Genomic DNA, 23,006 nt, shown 5'->3' on the forward strand with positions numbered 1-23,006 from the left:
GATACAAAACAATCACCATTTTGAGAAATGAGTAAGAAATACATACGCAGTATTGACTGACTTCTTCCACCACTAGCTCCTCTTCCTCTAAGGCTGCTTCTTCCTTAACTTCCATGCTCTCCTCTTGTTCAACATCTTGACAAGAAGCAGTGCATAAAGTGGAAACCTCTTCCTGTGAAGACTGATGTGACAGGATGGAGTCAACAGGGGCAGCCTGATAACCAACAGGCTCCACCACCTCTTCCTCTTCCTCTTCCTCCACCTCCTCTCCTTCCATCTCCACGACTTCTCTTTCCTTCACCTCCTCCTTTATTTCCAGGTCGACGCCTTCAGTCATCAGTGAGCAAGACGCAAGGGGAGTTTTCAGGGAGCTCAGCACTTCCTGTAAGAAGGAGCTTTCCTCCTCCTCCCTGTTCTCCTGGATTCCATCTTCTTCTCCGCTCAAGTCAACCTCCTCCGCTCCAAAGGTGATGCTCAGAGGGTCGAGCAGATACTCTTTGGGACCGGCAGGGGGCTCCGGCGTGGCTCTGTAAGCAGATATCAAGGAGTCAGATTGTTAGAATGAGGAAACAGAGACAGACAGGAAGTGGAGAGAACATGGGGGAAATGATGTGTAATCACCCGGGACTGTCCGGAGAGGAGGCTCTGGAGCCGGGCCCGGAGGAGGGCAGGGGCCTGGTGTCCGGGGATTCCTCCTCTGGGAGTCTCAGCTCCGTAAGAGAGGAAGTGTCCGGGCCGTGAGAAACTTCCTGTTCTGCTTCACACTCGTCCTCCTCCTCATCGCTCAGTCTGGAATGCTCCTCCTCCTCCTCCTCCTCCTCCTCCTCCTCCTCCTCCTCCTCCTCCTCCTCCTCCTCCTCCTCCTCCTCCTCCTCCTCCTCCGGTTTCAGCTCATCAGCTCTTACACCTGGATCACAGACAGAGGCAAAGGTCTCAGAGGTCAGGGTTAGGGTATATGTATATGCATATGGAAGTCTATAGATGCCAATGTTACAGTGAAATAATTTTCTTAAATAAAGTCACATTATCCTATTTGTGCGGCAGATGTTTGACAAAATTAAAATGGATTGCAATCTGATTTGGAGGTTTAGTTTGCAAACTGCATGCACATTTTAAGATTTTTTTTTTTTTTAAACACAAGTCATTTTAATTTGATGATATCATTGAATTTGAAACACTGGCAGTGAGAATCTTCCATACGTGCAGAGTCAACCATTTTGATAAAAAAAAGATGGAGTAGAATCGAGCGGAGCAGGAAGTGTTCTGACCTTCTGCTGGATTCTCTTGATCTTGCTCCTCTGCTGCTATGGAGGCGTTCAGTGTCCCGTCCAACACAGAGTCTCCCTCTGACTTCAACTCCAGCCTCTACATTGACACAAAACATTTACAAAGAAATACTCTTTATCAGTTACGACCATGAACTGGTATGATTGTCCTAAACTAAAAGAGGCACATTTCAGTCGCGAAATCTGCTAAAGTGCTTAAGGCACTGGCTCTATCGCTGGCACAATCAGGTAACATGATCATTGCCACATCATGTATACCTATCATGTTGTGATTGGATGAACAGGATCCGTCAGTCAATGCTTCAACTTTCTCTGGAGAAGTCCAATAGACTACGGCAGGAATGACGTGTTTAAGTAATCCAACCCAAAGCTAATGTGATTTCTCCACTATATGAAAGTTATTGTGAAAAACATTTATGATGCTTTCCTACTTACTCTGATGCTGTACCTTTTATATAAGTTTAAAGCTAACGTTAGGATTTAAAATAACTATTTCAGGGTCCCTGAGTAGATGAGTTTCACTGTTTTTTTAACAAATAGCTAATTAAGCTAATTAAGCTATTTGTTAGCAACTGCTTTTTTTAAGACAAGTTGAAGCTCCAAGTTGTGGGTATTTATGGAATTATTCTATATTGTAGAACATAAAGTACACATCTCTTGAGCTTCATCCAGGTATTTATCCAAACACCCCTTGCCTTGGGGATTAAGAACCCTGACATGCAAAACATGCTGACTAAATCCTAGTCTTCTCAATGAAGACGGAGACATTGATACAAAAATGATCATATAAGTTAAAAAAGAAATCCCGATGTTAGCCAATGAAAAAAACGACATCATTAGTCAATATATTAGTTAAAGGTCCCCTAATATACTGTTTTTCATTAATATATTAGATATATACAAAGCATGTCTCTGAAGAGTTTGGCTCCAAACACCAAACAGATCATTGCAGCATTACCCATAATCCCCTCTGTTTCAGCCCTGTTTCTCTGTCTGTTACTTCAGATGAAAATAAGGAGCCACTCTCCACGCCCCTCTGAGAGATCTTTGGTTAAAAGGAACACAATGGTGCTCTAGTGCGGCTTTCACACCAGCGCTTTTCAGTTTCTAGCTCCGAGCGGGAGCTTTTCTGGTTCAGCTCCGGTTTCCCTTTTCAGCTCCCGCTCTGTGCACACCGCCCACTGGCGCCCCAGAGCTGCCCTTGCTGCGTCATGACGTCACCGTTTACATCGCTGATTTGCCCCCCAACGGCCGCTCACAAGTCACAACAACAACTGCGTCGGGTCGATGATCGTGTTGCTTTTAATCACACGAAGCCAGAATAAATTGAATAACGACTTCTCCAACCTTATACTTTTCTCCAGAGTGCCGTGGTTCATTGTTTATTAATGTGTTTCTGCAGCATTTACCGACCGCTGCAGTGCTGCTCTTCCACGGGAGTTTACTCTCCCGTTAGCTCCCGGTTAGCTCCCACTGCAGCGGCCGCTCTAAAGTATTCACTGTCCGACTCACACAAGCAGCTGATGCATATCCTCAGTTCCCCTTAGCCTAAGTGAATGTGTGTCAGTCTGAATTGACACTGTTTGGTATCACAACGCTGTTATGAAAGTTTCTCTGGTATAAAACGGGTGATGTTAGCATAGCAACCGAAGCTAAACTGACTACTTGCATCCGATAGCTGCAATAATACAAAACAACACGTCTGCCTCTCTCCACAATGATCGATAACAGTGAGCGGATGGTCAAAGTAAGGCACAAATAAACAGAATCACACGAAGCCTGGTTAGTGTTGCCTGACTTTATAAAGTGTGTTTATAGGCACTACTGCTTGTAGGCAGGCATAACAGTCGACCCATGGGAGGTGGGTTTAGTTTCCTGCACGCCTCGACGTAAGAGAGACGTAAGCGACGCCACCTCTTAGCTCCAAAGCTCTTGCCTCTGGACCGACAATTTTTTGGAGCTGGAAATGAAGCGGATTCTGGAGCTAAGAGCCGGCGCAGCTCCGATGTGAACTGGAAAACCCGGCGCTTTTCAGGCTCTAGCTCCGAGCCGGAGCTGAAAAGGCGCTGGTGTGAAAGGGGCATAGGAGGAGATTCAGGTGATAGGTGGGGGGGGGGGGTTACCTTGGTTGGTGATTGGCTAATGGTTACAGAAGCCAAAAAACCATTATGACATCATACAGTGGCCAAAATCTGATCAGCTGATTTTCAGACAGGTTTCTATAGAAATGGATCAGGACAAAAAGTGAGAGAATCTTTTTTCCATGAAACTTTCAGAATGTCTTGACACAGAGGGGACACATGTTGATGTATAACAGACATGACAAGGTGGATTTTGCATAATAGGTGACCTTTAAAATTGGTCAGTAAAATGTTATGATAGGACCAAAGTTTAAACAAACCGCTTTGATAATTGACAGTATTGGGTTGCGAGAGTGTGTTTGGTGATGTTTGTGTGTTTGTATTGATGTCTTACAGAGACGTGATTCCTCCTGTTGCAGGCTTTGTGTCTCAGGCCCAGCTTGTGTTTGGCAGCAGAGTTATCCAGACAGCCGAAGGGGCTGGCCGGCTGGCTGAAGTCCCCCGGGACCACCAGAGGACTCACTGCTCTGCTGGAGCCCGACCAGGACTGCTGGAGAGAGGACACAGAGGGTCACTGATTACTGAGTAACAGGGAAACACTCACAGGTAGAGTCGATTGTGGTAAAAGGTGGAGTTTCCCTTAAACGATGAGATAAGGAAACCAGTGGGGGGAGGGGGGTCCAGCTGAATAAATATTAGCTGTACTTCTCCGCAGCACCAACACTTACTCTGTCATCACTGGAGAAGTATCCCTCTTACATTTTCCCTTGCTTCAACAATGCATCTTAGAGACGTTTCCCTTTTCTCCTCCATTATCCACAAAAAAAGTCCAAATGATTCAGTTTGACGTCTCGACACTTCATGTGATGTATTATACCTTTTTTGTACAACTGCCAACGGTAATCATGACTCTCCTAGTCACAACTTTTGAATGAAATTACCTTTTTATTATTATTTTCATTGTAAAAAAGAAGAATCCAGGTTATAAAGCGGCCATATTTTGCTAATTGTCTTGTTCATATTTGTATTTTTTCCTCTACTGGGATATGTTTCCATGCTTTAATGTTCAAAAAAGGTCTTTATTTTCTCATACTATTTTAACCGGATTCATAGATAAATAAATAACTAAGAGCCGCCAAAAAAGAACTCTACATGAAGATATATTGAGTTATTTCCACATAGCCAAATACAATGTACTTCTTAATCCATTGTATTGGGTTTCTTGGCAGAAGTTTCAGAGATGAATATCTCCATAAACCACAGCAAATTAAACTAAAGCTATTAGCATGGTAGATACCACTAGAGGTCATATGACATGATTATGATTTGGAAGAACTCAACATTTAAAACTCACATTATTGCCTGATTTTGATTAAAACGCATAATCCCGTTTTTAATTTGTCAACATCTAGATTTCTGTTTATCGAGCTTTATGTATGTGTGTGTGTGTGTGTGTGTGTGTCTGAGAGAGGCGGGTTAAAGCAGAAACTCTATAACTACAAGCAGACACGCTGACTGCCAGAGAAACCATTGGAATGCACTCTGAAGACACACACACACACACACACACACACACACACACACACACACACACACACACACACACACACACACACACACACACACACCACACACACACACACACACACACACACACACACACACACACACACACACACACACACACACACACACACACACACACACACACACACACACACACACACACACACACACACACACACACACACACACACACACACACACACACACACACACAGTTTTTGTTTTGAATGTACTGTCCTACCAAAGCTGCGTCTAAAGTGTCCTCTAAACTTCCTATCACACAAAGCCAAAGTATAACATTAAAGATCCATTTGAGTTTTAGTAAAGTCAAGTTTAACTAATGTGTTTGAAGGACTGCTTATTTCAGTAACTCCATTTACAGTTTTCTGTTTACACATCCAGCAAGAACATACAGTAGCAACATTAGCATTAGTTTGTGGGAACTTGAGAAATCTGAGACTCTCGTTGTAGTTCTGTTTTGGTCACTGTACTTTAGGAAATATCTGGCTCCTTAGAAGCTAAATCTGAACATCTAAGCAACATCTGCATCGGCTTATTACGACCCACATTTACTTTAATTGTTAGGAGGCAACCTCTAGGACCATAGTAATTATGCTGGCAGCATAGAAGCAAGTCAGGTGAAGTTGTAGTAAGAGCAACACAGTTGGCGTAGGAGATTGGAGCAGCTGGATGGGTCAAACATATGGCCCATATATAAATCTATTGCTTCTCACTTACCTTTGTAATGAACATACTTACTTAACGAACATAAAACACCTACATTACGTACGTAAAGCGAACCAACACAGGGACTTTCACCCTCTTTGTGTCCAAGTCAACATTTAGTTATTTAGTTTTATTTATTTTAGCACTTAACTTATATAAAATAACTTACGTTATATAACAAACAATGATCATACCCTAAACCTAACCAAGTACTTTCTGATTCAATTCACAACACTCTTTTTTAAAACTGAGTGAGAACACAAAATCTGCCAGTCATTGTTTCATATGGTGGCCGATGGACGATGCACACGCGCTACATCGGCCCAAACACTTGAATTAGGAGAAATGCGCTGCAGCTTTAGAAACAATGCAAATGATAAAAACACAAATGTGTCAAAATACATGCAAATGAAGAAACATCTTCACCAACTTGACAATACATGCCCGGCATTTAGAAAACATTCACCAACGCAGCATTTACTAAAAGCGCTGCATAAACGAAACACTGCAAATAAAAAGCGCTGCAAGAAGCTCAAAACACAAAGAGACTAAAAAGTGATGCACACCTCTGTGGCCAACTGTCACTGTTAGCAGCGTTAGCCTGTTTCTTAATTGTAAGTCTTTGTCAATATGAAATGACCAGGTTAACTACGTTAGCTAGCTAGCTTACAGCCAATCTGCAATAATATTGGAAGGAATAATGCGATCGGATTGTTAAGATAAAATAATAATAAGACATGTTTACAGTGATTGTTGGCCAACTTTAAAATCCGCAAACGTCAACAAGCACTCTGTCCCAGATGTGTGCATCACTTTTTAGTGTCCCAGATACAGTTGTGTTTTGGGCTTCCTGCTGTTTCCATGAAGACGTCTTCGTGAAGTTGGTGAATATTGTTGGTGAACATGTGTTGTCTATTGGATAATGATGTTTCTTCATTTGCATGTGTTTTGGCACATTTGTGTTTTTATATTTCGATCGATTCAGACATTTTAGTCATTTCTCCTAATGGAAGTGTTTTGGGCCGTTGTGACATTTTTGCATCTGTTGGCCACCGTAGTTTTGGGATTCAATGACGAAAAAACATATTTGTTAATAAGTCTGTGAAAGGTATAAGGGCGTGTTGAAAAATACTGATCAGCTTTAACACCCAGAGTAAAAACAAAGTCCTTTATTAAAATCTCAAAGCCACTCAATGAGCTTCCATCTGTTATCGACAGTATATATGAAAACAGACTGACCCAGACCCAACTACCCAATCTGACTTGAATTTTTTCGTTGCCTAGCTACAACCATACGGTTGCCCTGCAATGACATTAAAGTTCATTTTCAGGTGAAAATCTAAATCTGTGTCTCTGTGAAGTCTGTGAGTTCTCAGTGAGTGGAACATCTCAAAAAGAAAGTGCCACTGTGACTGCAATTCATAAGTCACTGCAGTCCTCTTTGACCACATTCCTTTGTTAGGAATGCACTTTAAAAGGGATATTTCCAGGTTTTGTGCGCATGTCTTTGTAGCGGGTCATTTGTGGTCCTTTTAGCGGGTAAATCACTAGCCAAAGACCCGTCTGAAATTGCTATAACGGCACTATCATTAAATGCTCATTTGTCATACTTTGCTGACTGTGCTTTTTGCCCACATTATAGCCAGTGAGGCTAAAAGGATACTCAAGTTATTTTAGGACATTTTCCATATCGCAAATTGGTACTCTCCATCAGAAAAGTACTTAGCAGAAGGAATTATTTTTAACCGACAGTGGTCTTAGTTGGCTTGAGGCACATTTCAGGTCACATGGGCTAAAGCACAAACACTCGTACTGTAGGTCAACAAACAGCAATTAGAGGAGGGAGAAAGAAGAGACGTAACAAAGAAAGAAAGGGCAATAAAACTAGGAAAAGGAAAAAGAGCAAGAGGTCAATTTGCACGCCTTTTATTTAGTCATGTTTCAGTGATTAGATTGGATCATAAGATGTTTTTACTATCGAATTCACATGAGATGACTTGAATGGGGAAGGGGTTATATTCACTCACTGTCATTTGTTTCTATGATAGCACCCAACCCAGTCTCACGGCATTTCGTGTTATAGTCACGACATTTAATCTATTGATTCGTGTTCACTAACACCATTTCCCCCTTTTTTTTTTTTCGTGTCACACAGAACGATTTTAAAAGCAATGTTGTATGTTGTAAAAGTATGTTTCGTGCCAGCAGCACATCTTTTTGTCCGCTCGGGTCTTGGACGACCGGAAGCTGTGTGGTTCATAAAAACATGTTCTTACTCAATATCAAGCCACGATTATTGTTTTTCATTTTAAATCGTATAATGTCGGACTTGTTTTGCCGTCAATGAGGAAAAGAAATGGGGCTCAGAGCCTCAGGATACTGAAATCTGTATTTTTTTAAAAATTTTTTCCTTCTAATTTGTTATTCTTTTCTAAATAACACACTGTTATTTACTCACCAATAACACACAATTATCCTTGTTTTTATTTATTTGTTTAGTTCTATAATCTCTGGCTTTTTGGCCGTCCGTCAGGAACTGAATTTCAAAATAAGATAACCGGAAACAGATACACACCCACTGAACTGATTACCCAAGATCCTCAGCTATGGTTGAAGCTCGGTGATTGGATTGTTTAGCCGCAATGCACGTTGGGATATGGTGTTTATGCGAAATGAAATCCGAAAAACATAAAAAAAAAAGAAGGAAATAATACTTTCTTCCGAGTGTGCTTGCTTTTCTCTTTGAAAGTCATCACATAACGGCATTGCAATACGCGGTTCGGCTGCATTAAATATTACACATCTGCCGTAGTTCTTTATTTATAGAGCCCTGATTAGAAGACTTCTGGAGAAACAGGAACAACTGCCGCCGAAACTGAATACTTGATGTGGATCATAAATATATCAACAATTAAACAACATCTTCAATTTCTCTTCACACAATACGTCTCCTTGCAGTATCAATAGTAATTCGGCTGACTTTTATATTTCATCCAATTGGTAGATAGGTTATATTTACACCATAACGGTGCACAGCTGATAGAAAGGACTTGTAGTTTTTAAAGATATTACTGATTTTCTTTGAATATAAGAATGTAAATACTGAGTTGAGAGTATAGTCAGGGGTTTTGGGTGATGGGAGACACATCTATGGATTCACAATTTCAATAGCTTACCATTAAATGACGGATATAACTTTCTGTCTGTGATGTTTTACAAATCAGATATTAATGTGCAGAAGTAAAATATGTGAAATAATATAGCAATATCCTGTAAAATTAAGTGAAAACATGAATAAAACTACACATCTTCAGATGTTATACATACATAAGTGTCCTACACTAATAATAAAAAGTTATTATGGCATTGTATGTTGTGTGTACATTGTGTGCACTGCCTAGTGGTTAAAGCACCTTATTGAATTATTTTTTTAATTTGTTATATTTGATGAAAAAAGTATTAAGAGTGGGAGGAAAGTGGGGGGGGGGAAAGTAGAAAGTCAATGATAGAAATATAGAATATAAAAAATCAAGAAGATATTGTAAGTGATCTCTACAATAAAACAGTTTAGTGCCGGATGTACAAAGATATTAATAGGAGGATGTGCAAAACAGAAAAACTAATTAACCTTTATTTAAACATTAAAGAATACTTTAGATTAAGGTCTTCTTTTAAATAACAAAAAAGCTTTGGGGGTATCAACAGATACATATTAAGCCTGACAAAGTACTTAACATCTAATATATTGCTTTCCTGCAATGTTAACTATGTTGAAGCACTTATTTTAACTGATATTATACATATGAATTATAATCTTATGTATGTAGATAGTATAAGAAATGTGCAGAATATGACAGTTTAATGGTGGAGGTACACACATATTGATAGATGTCTTGTAATGCACTGTTGAGGAACCTGCAACCCAAGTTTTCCATTCATTGGATAACTACACCGTAGTTGTGTATATGATATGTCAATAAACCTTCGAAAATCTTGAAAGGGATGTGCAAAATAGCCACTATATACAGTTTTTAATGAACAATTAGAGAATAACGAGTAATGAATATGCTTTGTAGGGATCTGCTTTTAAAATCGTTCTGTCTGACACGAAAAAAAGGGGAAAATCGTGTTGGTGAACATGAATCAATAGATTAAATGTTGTGACTATAACACGAAATGCCGTGAGACTGCGTTGTAGCACAACATATTGGTGTTTAGAAGTGGATCATCTTGAAGGATGACGGAAAGCAGTGATGTACAGTTGCAATGTAGAAAGTTACATCGTCAGTAAATTCAACACGTGTGAAACATATTACATTTCTCATGGCAGTCATTTTGTTTGTCTTTGGGAGTTTATCTGTCCCCATGTGAAAAAACCCTCCAATAATTATTAATTAAGCATTAAAGATGGCATAAAGAAGCTAGCAGAGAGTTATTTGAGTTTTCTGTACAAACACAGGATATTTATTGTTTACAGCACAGCATTATTCCTAAAGACGATTTACATAAAACACGATTTGCTCTTTGCTCACCGTGAGGTTGGGCACAGAGCCTTGCATTGAAAACAGCAAGTTAAGTTTTATGTTTTTATGGTTACCTCCGCTGCTAGCTTACAACAATACATTAGCACTACGCCGGTAGCTGTTTAATAAAACAACTAACCATGATATCTCCATATTTGATTGTTTCCACTGTACCTTTGTGAGCGACGATAACATCATTGTCACTACATCAGGTCAACACATTGTATTGCACAGAATCATGATTCCCGTTTCAGAAATATACCTTTGTGTATGCTACCTACAGTGCTAGCAACAGTCAGTGTACATGTTACTAAGCTACCTAGCATTAATAAAGATATGATAAAAATAATATCAACATCTATTTTGAATTCAACATAACTTAAAATGGGCAGACATTTTCTACTTTATTTGTCCAATTAAGTTGTAAAAAGCCTTTTGTGTCTCCAGAGGAAGGTGTGTAAAGTCTAATTAACTCATGTTTAAACTTTGTCCTTTAAAGTCTGGGTTAGTTGGCTATGACGAGAGACCATTTTATAGGAGTGCAAACTGAATTGGTGGTGTGTTTGTTTACCTGGTCATCGCCACTGTCTACTCCCTCCAGACTCATGCGGCTGTTCCTCTGAGCCTTATTCTGACATGAAGAGACAAAATCACTGTTAGCAGCGCCGTCTGAAAATAGCATTCAGGTATACTGCAGGGTGGGACATCACTCAATAATGTGTTACCATGACTGTGTGAAGCGCGTTGTATTCAGGGGGACTACAGGGCAGGCCGTCGTCCTCAGACATGGTTCCAGCATCGTCCGCTCTCTTCACACACATGATGGACGGAGGAGAGCCCAGTCTGATGGCCTGCTTCAGCTGGAGCTGCAGAAAAAAACATGATATTTGTGTTTGTACATGTGTGTCATCTACTGATGATCAAAACACCTGATTAAGAATGAAAAGACTTGTAGATATTACAGCAGGAAGTGAATGTTATTTCCCAGGTATTTGTGTGTGTGTGTGTGTGTCAGTATGTGTGCATTTGGCGATGGAGAAGAGCCAAATCTGACAGCCTGTTTAACTACAGCTAGAAAGTAGCAAAGGTGTGTTTGACTAAACATTTTTGTGTTTTCAAAGTTTCCCTTCTTTGCAGCCCGAAAATCCCCACTAATGTAGAGTATGATTAACAGAGAATGACTTGTGTCAGCTGGCACTCAAGATATAAAGTGTTTATTTTAGGCTTTTCCGTGTGTGTGTGTGTGTGTGTGTGTGTGTGTGTGTGTGTGTGTGTGTGTGTGTGTGTGTGTGTGTGTGTGTGTGGAAGGTATCACAGAAACTCAAACTATCAGACTTTTTATCTCCCTTTTACGTGTTGCCCTGTCACAGTCACTCAAGGACTCCTGTGCAAAGCAAACACTGGACAATGCAGCTTTTCTTTAGCCGACTGGACACTGGCACACACACCAAGACCTTGACTGAAAGACACCGACCCCTGCATTTTGTAATGATACACTGTAAAATATTACCATGATTTCACAATATTTAGCTGTAATATTTTACAATAAATTACTGTTTTACCACTTTACAGTCTTTACCTGTAATGTTCACAATATAACACTGTAATTTAGAATGTCACAGTGAAATCAATACAGGCACAGTTAATTACTGTGAATGTACAGGATCAATGATTACCAGGATTTCACAACATGTTACCGTATTATTTCACAGTAAAATACTGTATTCAGACCATCCTCTGTGATAACACAACACATTAAGTGATTTTCTTGCTTTTATCGCTCTTGCTTCGCTTTAAATACTACTTTCTGTCTTTGGTGCAGGTTTTATTGAAAGGGGCACCGCTGCATGTGCCTTAAAATAAACGATGCAACATATACATCTATGTAAAATTGAAATTGTTGTCTTGGCTTAGTGTTTTCAGGTGCTTCCTGGGCATTAATCCTGAGACGGGCTCGAAAGCCAAAAAGAGGCATGGCAATTTAAACCCCCATGTCAGCACATTCTTCAGAAAAAGTGTTGACTTTGAGTGGATGTCTGTGTAGACATGTGTTAAGTGCTCCCCTCCTTGTTTTCTGTCTCCCTGGCTCCGCCTCTGCCCAGGTGTTCCAAATTCCACTCAGCCGTGTCTATATAAAGAGAAGCTGGAGGAGAAGGATGTCTCGCCTATCCTAACGCTGGGAGACACTCTCCTTAGAATACCTCTTTGCCATTCTGAGCTGTAGGCCATATTTTTGCAGGTGTGTTTATGTTTAGCCTGGAGGACTTGGTAGTCCAGTTTTCGCGACTTTATTTTGTTTCCCACAGGGTTTATATTTGATTTCTGGTTAGGCGGGGGAGCTCTGGGTCCTACGGCCCGTGGTGTGGCTGCCTCGGGTTCCCTCCTTCTGTTTGTTCCTTTTGGCCACTCCTCCAGACCTCTTTTTGTTTCCCGTTTAGCTTGTGTGAGCAAACGGCTGATTATCAATAAATGCTCGTTACCAAGTACCGGTTACTGCGTATATTCTTTCATGTTGCGGGTCTCAGCATGAGCCACTACCGCAGAGTAGAGGTTGGGGCCGTAACAACATTTCCAAGACACTGTGAAATGTACTTTGCACTTCAATGGAGTAATACAAAGTTTAAATGGGCATTTTCTTTGTTTTTCTTTGTTGATTGAGCCGATTGAATTGTGTAGTTATAGTACAATCCCAGTCAAATGTACAATATATTATCGTATTATTTAGATTTGTATATTTACAGTAAATTACTGGCTACTGTGTTGCATTACTTTTACAGTAATAGTGTGAACATACAGGTAATTACTGTAATTTATGTACAGCAAGGTACCATAATACCACAGCTCTGTATTGCTATATCACAGTAATTCCATGGGCATGGCAACTGTAAAGTCACAGTATTTAGTTGTACTTTTATTCTAATTAACTGTAAAATATATACAGTAAATTACTGTGAAATATTTACATTCAATTACTGTGAAATATTGACAGTAAATTACTGTGAAATCCATGCAACTAGTAGCCAGTAATTTACTGTAATTTTACAGCCAAACATTTTACAGTGTAGTATTATATTTTGTTACAGTAACACACTGAGAAACAGATATAAGCTCCAGCTAAAACAAGGACATAGCAACGTCTTAGCTAACCATTAGCAGCTGTGTTTGGAAGCTAAACTGGCTAATAATTGAAATTCAGTGTAGGCCTATTGCTAATTTTGGAGTGTAAACTGATTATATAACATTACATGTTTTACATCTTCATCAAATATGACTTGAATCCAGACAAAATAAAGAGTAACTAGTATTTCTGACCAACTAAAAAACGAACAAACAAGATAACGTTAGCATTTGTTGGTAGTATTTCCTGTTAGCCAGTCTTTCTTTTTTAACTGTGTTTTGTTCCGTTTATCTCAAATTCGTTTTTTGGGTGAATATCTCAACTGCTACAGAACATGATAGCAAAGCCATGATAATGTCAAATTCAGTTAGCTTACTTGAGGTCACCATTATGTGACTGTAACACATTCAATGAGGAAAATATAATGTAACAGTTAAATTAATGTCAATAAAACAACAATATAAATACATATTAATAAATATGTTTGGTGGCAAGTCAAACATTTGTTACAGGTATAAAACTGGGCTAATGACCTCAATATATGATATTGTTTGTGGTATCCTAAGTTAGTGACCCCCATATAATACACACCTCACAGTGTTGCAATTTGCCTTATTGTATGCCATAACCTCCTAACATGGTGATCCCTAAATAGTTTGAATATATTTTTGTTCTTTTAATAATTTAACAGGCAGATCAGAGAGAGGCGGAAACACTAAAGTCAGTTTATAGAAATCAATGTGTTTGCTTTAACCTCAAGGGTTTACTTCTATCTAATCTACATACTTGTACCATTTTTTTAATTATTATGAATGATCACCTGTGTGGTTGCTGTGTTGTCTGCAAACTAATCCCTTTTCTAGAGCAGTGTTATAGCCACAGGAGAAAGTTTTCCTTTTGAGCAAATCCCCTTAAGATGCTGTTTAATTCTCACTCCTCTAAAGTTGGCTTAGTGGAGCAGTTTAACTTGAAGTCAGTCCATCTGTCTGGCTCTCGAGTCTTCCCGTTTTAGCCCGTTGTTGTGACAGACATTTGAGCGACTGTCTGCTTTTATTTTCATTATCCACTCCTTTACTTTGCTGTGACAAACACCACCCTTTGTGACACACATCAGCACTGCTTCTCTGGATACATTGACAGCAGATCAGCTTGTATCAGATCAGCAAAGGGTCACAGAACTCCCAAAAACACAGGTCGTGAGTCTTTATTTGCCTATTATGCGTCATTAACCTGCAGTCCAATTCTTTCTCTTTCAATTCCTTGCTTGTCTTAACATGCACTTGGAGGTCAGGGTCATTATTCTTCTCCAAGAAGAGACTACAACTTGTTGTGACAGGAGCTCAAACGTGGCCACTCTGATAAGTATCTCAAACTTAAAGGACCACTTAGGTTATTTATAAGTATTTACCTGTAGTGATTTCACCTTCCCGTGGATGCTCTCCTGAGATGCCCCCAGAGCATTGTTGGTCTCCGATGAGTCCGAAACAAAGACAGAGTCATGGGACAAGGCCTTTCCGCCCAGGCTGATCTTTGACCTTTGGGGAACAGGAAGATATAAACAAAGCAGAAAGTGATGTTTCACAGATTCTGAAACATAACAAACAGAAGGAAGAGAACTGCATGTTGGTAGGCCCGATGGGTCAGAGGTTTAAAACAAATAATTGACCCTTAATGGTTAGGGGTTGCCAGTTTTTCACAAAAGAAAATCATTCAAAATTAATTGATAATCTCCTTTCTGTTCTTGTTTGCTGTCCAACAACATTTGGCCATTCCAATTAATGCACTTTGACAATTAACACAGAATGGCTTCAGTCAAATTGGTGCAGATATATCTTGTGACTATGAGGAAAAGTCAAGAGTAGACGAGGCAGGAAGTGCCACAGCTTGGGAAAACAAAAGGAAATCAGCACTGTCCACAGGAAGACAAACTCCACTATTTGAAACAAAAACAGGAAGCCACAAGCCTAAGCTTAGGATGAACAGGAATTGGATGTTAAACAACGTCTTCCTTTTTTAAGTATCTCTGTCTTTTCTACACAAGAGGAGATATGTATCTAAATAGGCTGAGGAAATCAAACAAATGTAATATAAACATATTACTGCAGGCGAATGAAATGGTGTCGACTAACAGCAGCTTTGCTTTTTTTGGTGAACCTCTTGAAATGCTTGTGGTTGACAAATAGTGGTGGCTGGATAAAAAAGAGTAACGTTTAGGGAATATTAATAATAAAGAAGATGATATTGCCACAACTGGATTCATATTTCATTGTGAAGGTCGGCCAACCCATCAAAAACTATTGAATTGGCTTTGGTTCAACTAAATGTCTTTTGAATGGCTTTTCTAGCCTGAAACAAATTGATTTATGAGAAAAACACAACCGTGAAGGTTTAAAATGTGTAGCACAGTAAAACGACTGCAATGGAAGTAATCAGAGTAATCAAAATAACCTAAAGAGGCCCTATTTTACTTTTTGGGGTTCTCCCTTTCATGTAGTGTGTTGTATAGCTTTTTGTGCATGTAAATGGTCTGCAAAGGCTAAAATCCCAACGTACCCTCCAGAGGGAGTTTCTCTCCCAAACACTTTCCCCATCCCAGAAACACCTCCATTGGACTCGTTTTTTTTCCCCCATAACATAATGACATCACTACATAACACTTGCACGTCTATTGGCTGGCAATACATTGTTCAGGACATATCGAAGCGGTTGACCAATTCAGACGGAGGAGGAAAAGAGGTGAAATAATTTTCTCTTCTGTGTTTGTCAGAACAGGTTGAAAAAGTTGTTTGCTGGCATAATCTTTCATAATTATTTAATTATTTATTTTCACAGATGGAAAAATAAACAAGAAAAAAAGACTTTGTTGAAACTTTTCACCACCTGTTTCACAAATGAAAAAAGCAATTCAGGGAAGATTATCCCTGTACTTAAGTCAAAACACAGGAGAGAAAACATGCCTCTGTGGCTGTGAGGTAGTGTGGTAGTCTAACAATGGCAAGGTTGTGTAATGCTGATGCATCCCTGGACAAGATATTTAACACCAAATTGCTCCCGATGGCATGGTATGAGAAGCAGGTGGCCCCTTGTATGGCAGCCTCTGTATAAATGGGTGAACGTTGCCTTGTAAATGTAAAGCTCTTTGAGGGGTCGTGAAAAACTGGAAAAGCACTATATAAATGAAGTCCATTTACCATTTGACCAAGAAAATGGTTCACCAGAATATTATTTCTCACTTGCCTTCCAGAGTAAATCTTTATATGAATTCCCATGTGAAGGATATTGAAGTTGCTGCATAAAGAAAAATGCTTTCTAGTTCACCCAAAATGCATTTAGTGAGCTGTTCTGTTTTTTAAAGGATCTTAAAACCATTAAGAAACACATAGAAGTATTTTAATTTTAATTTGTTGTAGGCCTATTTACTTTTATTTCATGTTTGAGAACATTTGTTATAACAATTTCATTGTGTAAACAACATCTTAAAATAAACTGTTAAAAAGTGGAACTTAAAGGTGGGGTAGGTAATTTTGGAGAAACCAGCTCGAGTGCGCTAGAATTTGAAAATACACAGCCGTAGGAAATCTGCCACTTCCTTCCAGAGCCCCTCCTCCAACACACACGAACGCGCACATGACCAATGAGGGCAGGAGATAAGTTTGTGCACAGATGGAAGGCTGACAGGCAGGTAGGCCATCCAGTTATTTTAGCCGGGGCGGCAAAAATGATTGGTCGTGCTTTTTACAGTATTACGGCTTCCACAGATTGGATTTTTTGTCAAAGCACTGAAGATATTCATTGCTATCGGGATGTTAAGAGCATTCCATGGAATATAACAAAAAGTGTATCTCGAGCCGGTTTCTCAAACTTCTACCCCACCTTTAAATGTGTATATTATTTTGAATTATTTTTGACTCAAATAAATGAGTTTCTAATACTCAAACAAATTAAGGTAACAGCATGGACATTTTTGAGTAGTATGGACTTAAATAAATAAATTCTTAAATTAAACAAAATGCAAGTTAATATCACTCCATCTTTACGATTAAAATTAAGTTGGTTCAACTTAATTTAGTTTATAAAGGTGAAAGCAATTATGTTTGTAGTACTGAACTAATTGAGTTAATCAGATTATAAATGGGTACTCGGATTAATTTAATAATCGATTCAATTGGAAATACTTAAAAAGATCAACGCAAATTGTTACCTCAATTTATTTAAGTAGAGCCGGTGTATTTTCTTTTAGAGTGTATAACTGTGCCAATAAAAGTGTTGCCGTCACAGTTGGTGTGTGTTTTTGTCTATCTGTGTCTGATCTTACCCAGATCCCTTCTCTGATCGAGTGAGGGTGTTATTTTCGGAGGTTTTGCCGACATTGTCAGTTGATTCGCTGGCTTTGAGCCCAGCATCTGCTCCTGCTGCTGGCGGCTCCTTTCTCTTCTTCCTTGCAAATAATTTTTTAAACGTCTGGAATTTGGACTTCTTCTTTCCTGTGAAGACACATGAGAAAAGAGAGGAAATGAAATAATCTAATTCAACCCCGTTACGGATACTTTCTCCTGACGCACTCTAACTTTACAATTAACTGTGCAGTTATCTGTTAACGAGACAATTACACACACGGCTTCTTTACACACTGCCCTCATATGAACTCTAGTTTCAGCAGTGAGCTCCGCGTGGCTGTAAATTCCCAGGTATGCATCCCTGGAGAAACTACACACCAAGACTGGCATATATAAAGATAGATACAAACACGCACACTCTCCTGAGCTTGTAAACCCTCCCCCCTAGTGAGTCTAGCTCAAGTAGCACCGCAGTGGAACAACTCAACAACTCTATATAACTCCTTAAACAGCTACAGAGTTTACACTGCTTCCAGTCAGCAAGGTCATCCAACACTTGAAATGCCCCCTGGTCAATTCTCCATCCCACATTCAACAGGGCTGCTGAAGTGCAAAAAACTATAGTTCATTGGACACTTGAGGCTGGCCCCAAGAAAAAGTAAAAGACCCAACTTTAAAGCAGAAATAAACAGTTTTTTTGCAAAAATGCAGAATGCAGTTTTTCGACTGTTTACCAAACCACTATACAGTGTTTGTCGTCGAACAACCTTCAGAGTGTTGCATGTTTTACACAAACAGGAATGAATGAACAGGATCTAGCTTTTTATTAGCATGTGGACTAGAAGTTTTCTGAAAGATAGTGTCCGTTATCACTAAGAGTGTCATTGTTGTTGGACCATTGGACCAGATGGGTTTGGAGATTGCATTTGCTCTCCACACTGACTTTTTAACTGCATGCAGCCATGCCACCTCAATGTGATTGGTCATTACTGCTTGGACTACAAAAGGTCTGCAAATGTACTACAAAGAGAAACTCATTATCTGTTTATAGAGATTGCATCGTGGGTATTGTCAGCAGTTTTTACAAGGGAAAAGGGATGAAAAATAAGAAATGTATTTTCTAATGTCCATTGTGAGTCCTACATTAGTATAGATAGAAGTGCAACACTTTTAAAGATGGTCTGCATCTACAGCTTCATAGCACCACAGACCCATCGTCATTGTTTCAATGTTATCTAATGTGGAGCAACTCCAATGGAGAAATAATAATGGAATAAATAATCCCCACGGTCTGGATCGTGTTGAGACACAACACAGAAGGAAACTAAATGGAAAGGAGCATTGAACAAAAATGGAGCTGTTGAAAAATAATAAAATAAAAATGTGAACCAACTATTTTTTTAACCCAGGTCAACAAAACGCTTCAGACGATACATAAAAAAGACAGATTCTTTTCATACTTGCTGTGTAATTTATGTCTTTCTGCCTGCAGGGAATCCTTGAGCATTCCTTCCTTTCTCTAAAAATACACCTTCTGGTTGGAACTAAATCACACTGAAAAATGTTTGGAATCTCAACCTTGTGCTGCTTAACATGTCTGGGTCATTTCTTAAAGAACACTTGTCAAAATGATTGAGCTAATTTCTTTATTCATTCTGTATCATAGGTAAATGCAACTAAGCAAGTCACACACATTATGCAACACTTCAAATTGTCTACATAAAGCACCTGACACAAGATAATGCCATTTTCATCCACTTTCTGTAAAGCATGTTGGCAAATTCTCCTCTCTTTTGTCCAGACTTTAAAGTAAACTGCTTTGTGTTATTGCAGAGCTTCCAACAAACTTTTCTGAAGCCTTTCTGCGCTGCCAAGATGAAAAAAACAGGAGGAAACGCGATCCAACGGAGCCTTTTCAATCACTATTTTGGGCACAATGCACTCTTAAGTTCAAGGTCTGCTCTCCGAGAGTTTAAAAAGGCCACCACTTCAATGAAAGGTCAGTGCAGCTCTATGGCCATTGTAGGGCTAAGATGCTGATATTCACCAAAATGCTGTACATTCTCTCAGTTAAAAACATGGCTACACTCTCATAATAAAAACAAGATCATCAGGGGAGTACTGACCTGAGATAACAAACTGAGAAGATGGTGACCTTTGAGGGAAACAATGCGAGAGAGAAAAAGAGGGAACCTAAAATATCTCCACCTTGGCAGGTTAGATTTTTAATATCTGAATTGGCAAAGAAAGCTCAAATCAGTATATCAAAAGTGTTAAAATAGCTGGGTCAAAAACATTAATATAAATGCAATTTTTTTTTCACTTTTTGTAACTAAATGGAAACACCACCAGGGAAGGTTTTATTCACCAAAATTAATGAAAAGTTCAGTAGGACTTTACTAGATAATCCATGTGAATTCTTGATAATTAGTTTCTGGCATTTTTGCTTATTTACAATATAATGAGGACAGCAGGCCTAACATTGTATAATTCCTATGAACAGAGTCTGACCCTCTGAAACGGCAGCTCTCTGCTGGCCCGGCACCATCACTGGGTTGACTCGGACACATTGAGACGGACATGAGTGGCAGACTCAGTGATCTGTGGAGTCACGCCTGCTGGCAGCTCCATCATGCCAGTCAAATAGAAATCACTCGCCACACTAAGTGCTAATGGTCTGTTTCCTGCAATAATAGATTTCCACTGAAAAGTCAGAATTAAGCTCGGGCAGAGAGACTGTTTCCACTTAGTTGGCCTGTTCGATAATCCCAGGCGTACTTCAGCTAAAAATTCCTGCTGTGTTTTCACCCACACACACACATTTTTCTGACCTCTGAATGCACTTCTCACTGGTTCAATTATATCAGCAGCATGCTCTCCATCTGTATCGACAGTGTGCATCTGGGTTTGTGTGTGTGTATGTGTGTGTGTGTGAGATGATGATAGCTTTCTGTGTTCCTTCATTTCCTGCCAACGGCAGCCATGAGATCTAAAGCTAGCCTGATCTTCTCTGCGGTGTCTGTGTGTACACAGTCCACATAACGCTGATATGACGTAGATGTCATACAGTACTAGTACCCACCCATTCTCCCAATAATATAGTTTGTTATTTTTGTCTTATTACACAGCTTAGTTGAATGTTTGATTCTGATTGGTCGATCTGGACAATGAGAGGTCTGCTCTTTTCGCTAGCAGATCGCTGCTAAGGGCGCTCTGCTCACATTTAAATGTTTAGATTTGAGGAGAGCACAACACTTTAGATTCATGATGGTTAAACTGTCCCCAGTAAAGGAAAGAAAAGAGAACAAGAGAAGGAAAGAGGTTCAAAGACAGAGAGAGCTGGAGGACAGGGACTTTAGCACAAGCAAACAGACAAGAAGTAAACACTAAAGGGAACAGCAGAAGAAGACGGACAGGAATACACACCAATAAGATCACGGTATGGGCTCTGGTGTTGTTGAAAGACTGGTTAATGGAAAATGAACTGTGAACAGATTTGGACAGTTATAGAAAACCTCGATTTTAAGTTCCGTCGCTGTGATCGCAGTTCAGATGTTCCTTGGCAGTGGAACAGACTATTGGGACTAAGTGGAAGAAAAACTGTCATTTTTAAATATATAAAATCCTGTTAAAAACTAAATGTTGTGTACAATTATTAATTTATTAACTGAGTAAGCATGTACTAATTGGCTATTTATCCCTTATTTAGCTTTGGGTAGCAGGTCCTGAGAAACAATTGTGTCCTCATATCACATGCAGAGTCAAAGATCTGTTTTTTTTTAAATCACTGGTGTTCACCAATTAGTAGGTCCCATCCAAAAATACAGTATAAAGTTGAACACTTAAAAAAAAAAATGCAGATTCAAACATAGTTTTTCCATTATTAAAGTCATTGATCTCGACCAATTTTACATTATGAATAATCTTTAGTCTTTTGTTCCTTTTTCCACTGAAATCACATGAAAACTTTTAACTGAACATTTAATCAAAACTTTACCTGAGCACTCCTCCGCGACCTCAGCAGGCTCCTGATTGGCCATCCCCTCCGGAGGTCCTGACGCCATGGCAGCGCTGTCACTGCTGCGAGACAGGGAGAGAGACTGATGAGCATCACTTTTCCTCAATAAAGATTTATACTGTGAGCACAATACAGCAGTACACTGATACATTCCTAGAAAAGGTGAGGGAGGATGCGAGGGCTTGTTTAGTATTTTAGGAAACCAAAAAGCATGAACTAAAAACTGTTTTTCCCCATCTATTACACCTGTCTGGTTTCATATTTGTGTGGCAGTACTGTGATCAGACTCGCTGTATATTAATCTGGTTAAGGTCCGGATTGGGAGTGTCGTGACTGCCTGTAAAAGTTTCTTACCATGAGCGGGTGGCAACATCTGCAATAACACAGTACTGCACAGTGAGAGTACATTTAATAATAATAATAATAATAATAATTTAGATTTGCATAGCGCCTTTCAAGAAACCCAAGGACGCTTTACAATGGGAGATAAAATGTATCATTGTCTATGACAAGCAGCTTCCTTATAAAGTATCTTCCTCAAAGATGAACATGTGAAGTGTTCTTGTTGGGACAAAGTTCAGCTTGGTCCTTAAACTCGAGATGTCATGTTTCACTTCAGTCTGATTTAAATCTCCAGTCCAATCCTTCACTTCAATCCAAACAGCCTCAGCAGAGGCATGTCAGCTATGTTTACAATGTTCTGCTCTGCCATCTACTTCTGTCTTAACACCAGCAGGTGCCCAGCAACCAGTAACACAAACTCAAACACATGGAAATCACATTTCAAACTGATGTCTTGTTATTGCTCGAATTGTGCAACAGAACGGAGGTAATAACACTGCCGCGAACCTTTACAAGACATCAAAAGAGGTTTCTATTGGATACTGCTCTTTTAATAAGTAATCACAATAAACAAAACAGTATGTTTGAGTTTTTAATCTATTGCATGATTTTACTCCACAGGACTATTAATAATCCTTGTAGACAGGAAGTTGAAAGGCCGTGTGATAGTGCAGCTCCTAAATGCTGAACCATCTGCTGTCTCTTATTGTTAGCCAACAGTAAACCAATGCTCTTAAAGTACTATGAATACAAAAGCATAGAGAAATTGAATAGTTTGCACCAAACCAAACAGAAACAAATTTGTGTTTGAACTTGATGTGTGTGATGCATATCAGGGATAACATTTTTCTGGCATTACAGAGATTTAGAAAATAAATAATAAAAGTTATTGTTGTCGTCTTTCAGCAATGGGAACTGTTATGACTCAACCAGAGTAGGCCTACTGCAACAAAAGAAAAAAAAGGGCTTCCAGAAAAGCGAGCAAAGTCAAGGCATCCACAGTAAGTTC

At 39.3% G+C, this 23,006-nt stretch overlaps 1 protein-coding gene across 5 annotated transcripts in view; it reads right to left on the reverse strand.

Annotated features, from left to right (window-relative positions):
• LOC117453702 (capping protein-inhibiting regulator of actin dynamics) overlaps nucleotides 1-23,006 on the reverse strand; it is a 53,952-nt gene that overhangs the window by 11,368 nt on the left and 19,578 nt on the right. For 4 of the 5 annotated variants that reach the window (XM_034092620.2, XM_034092618.2, XM_034092621.2 and 1 more), the window contains 9 exons: nucleotides 21,635-21,717; nucleotides 17,616-17,784; nucleotides 14,709-14,835; nucleotides 10,908-11,048; nucleotides 10,754-10,813; nucleotides 3,762-3,917; nucleotides 1,269-1,365; nucleotides 622-907; nucleotides 47-527 (listed from right to left, as the gene is read on the reverse strand). In XM_034092620.2, coding sequence (XP_033948511.1) covers nucleotides 47-527; nucleotides 622-907; nucleotides 1,269-1,365; nucleotides 3,762-3,917; nucleotides 10,754-10,813; nucleotides 10,908-11,048; nucleotides 14,709-14,835; nucleotides 17,616-17,784; nucleotides 21,635-21,717 — 1,600 coding nt within the window. The remainder of the gene's footprint in view (nucleotides 1-46; nucleotides 528-621; nucleotides 908-1,268; nucleotides 1,366-3,761; nucleotides 3,918-10,753; nucleotides 10,814-10,907; nucleotides 11,049-14,708; nucleotides 14,836-17,615; nucleotides 17,785-21,634; nucleotides 21,718-23,006) is intronic. The other variant, XM_034092619.2, reaches the window with a different exon arrangement.

The sequence above is a fragment of the Pseudochaenichthys georgianus genome, chromosome 10, assembly GCF_902827115.2.
Source record: "Pseudochaenichthys georgianus chromosome 10, fPseGeo1.2, whole genome shotgun sequence".
Lineage (NCBI taxonomy): Eukaryota > Metazoa > Chordata > Actinopteri > Perciformes > Channichthyidae > Pseudochaenichthys > Pseudochaenichthys georgianus.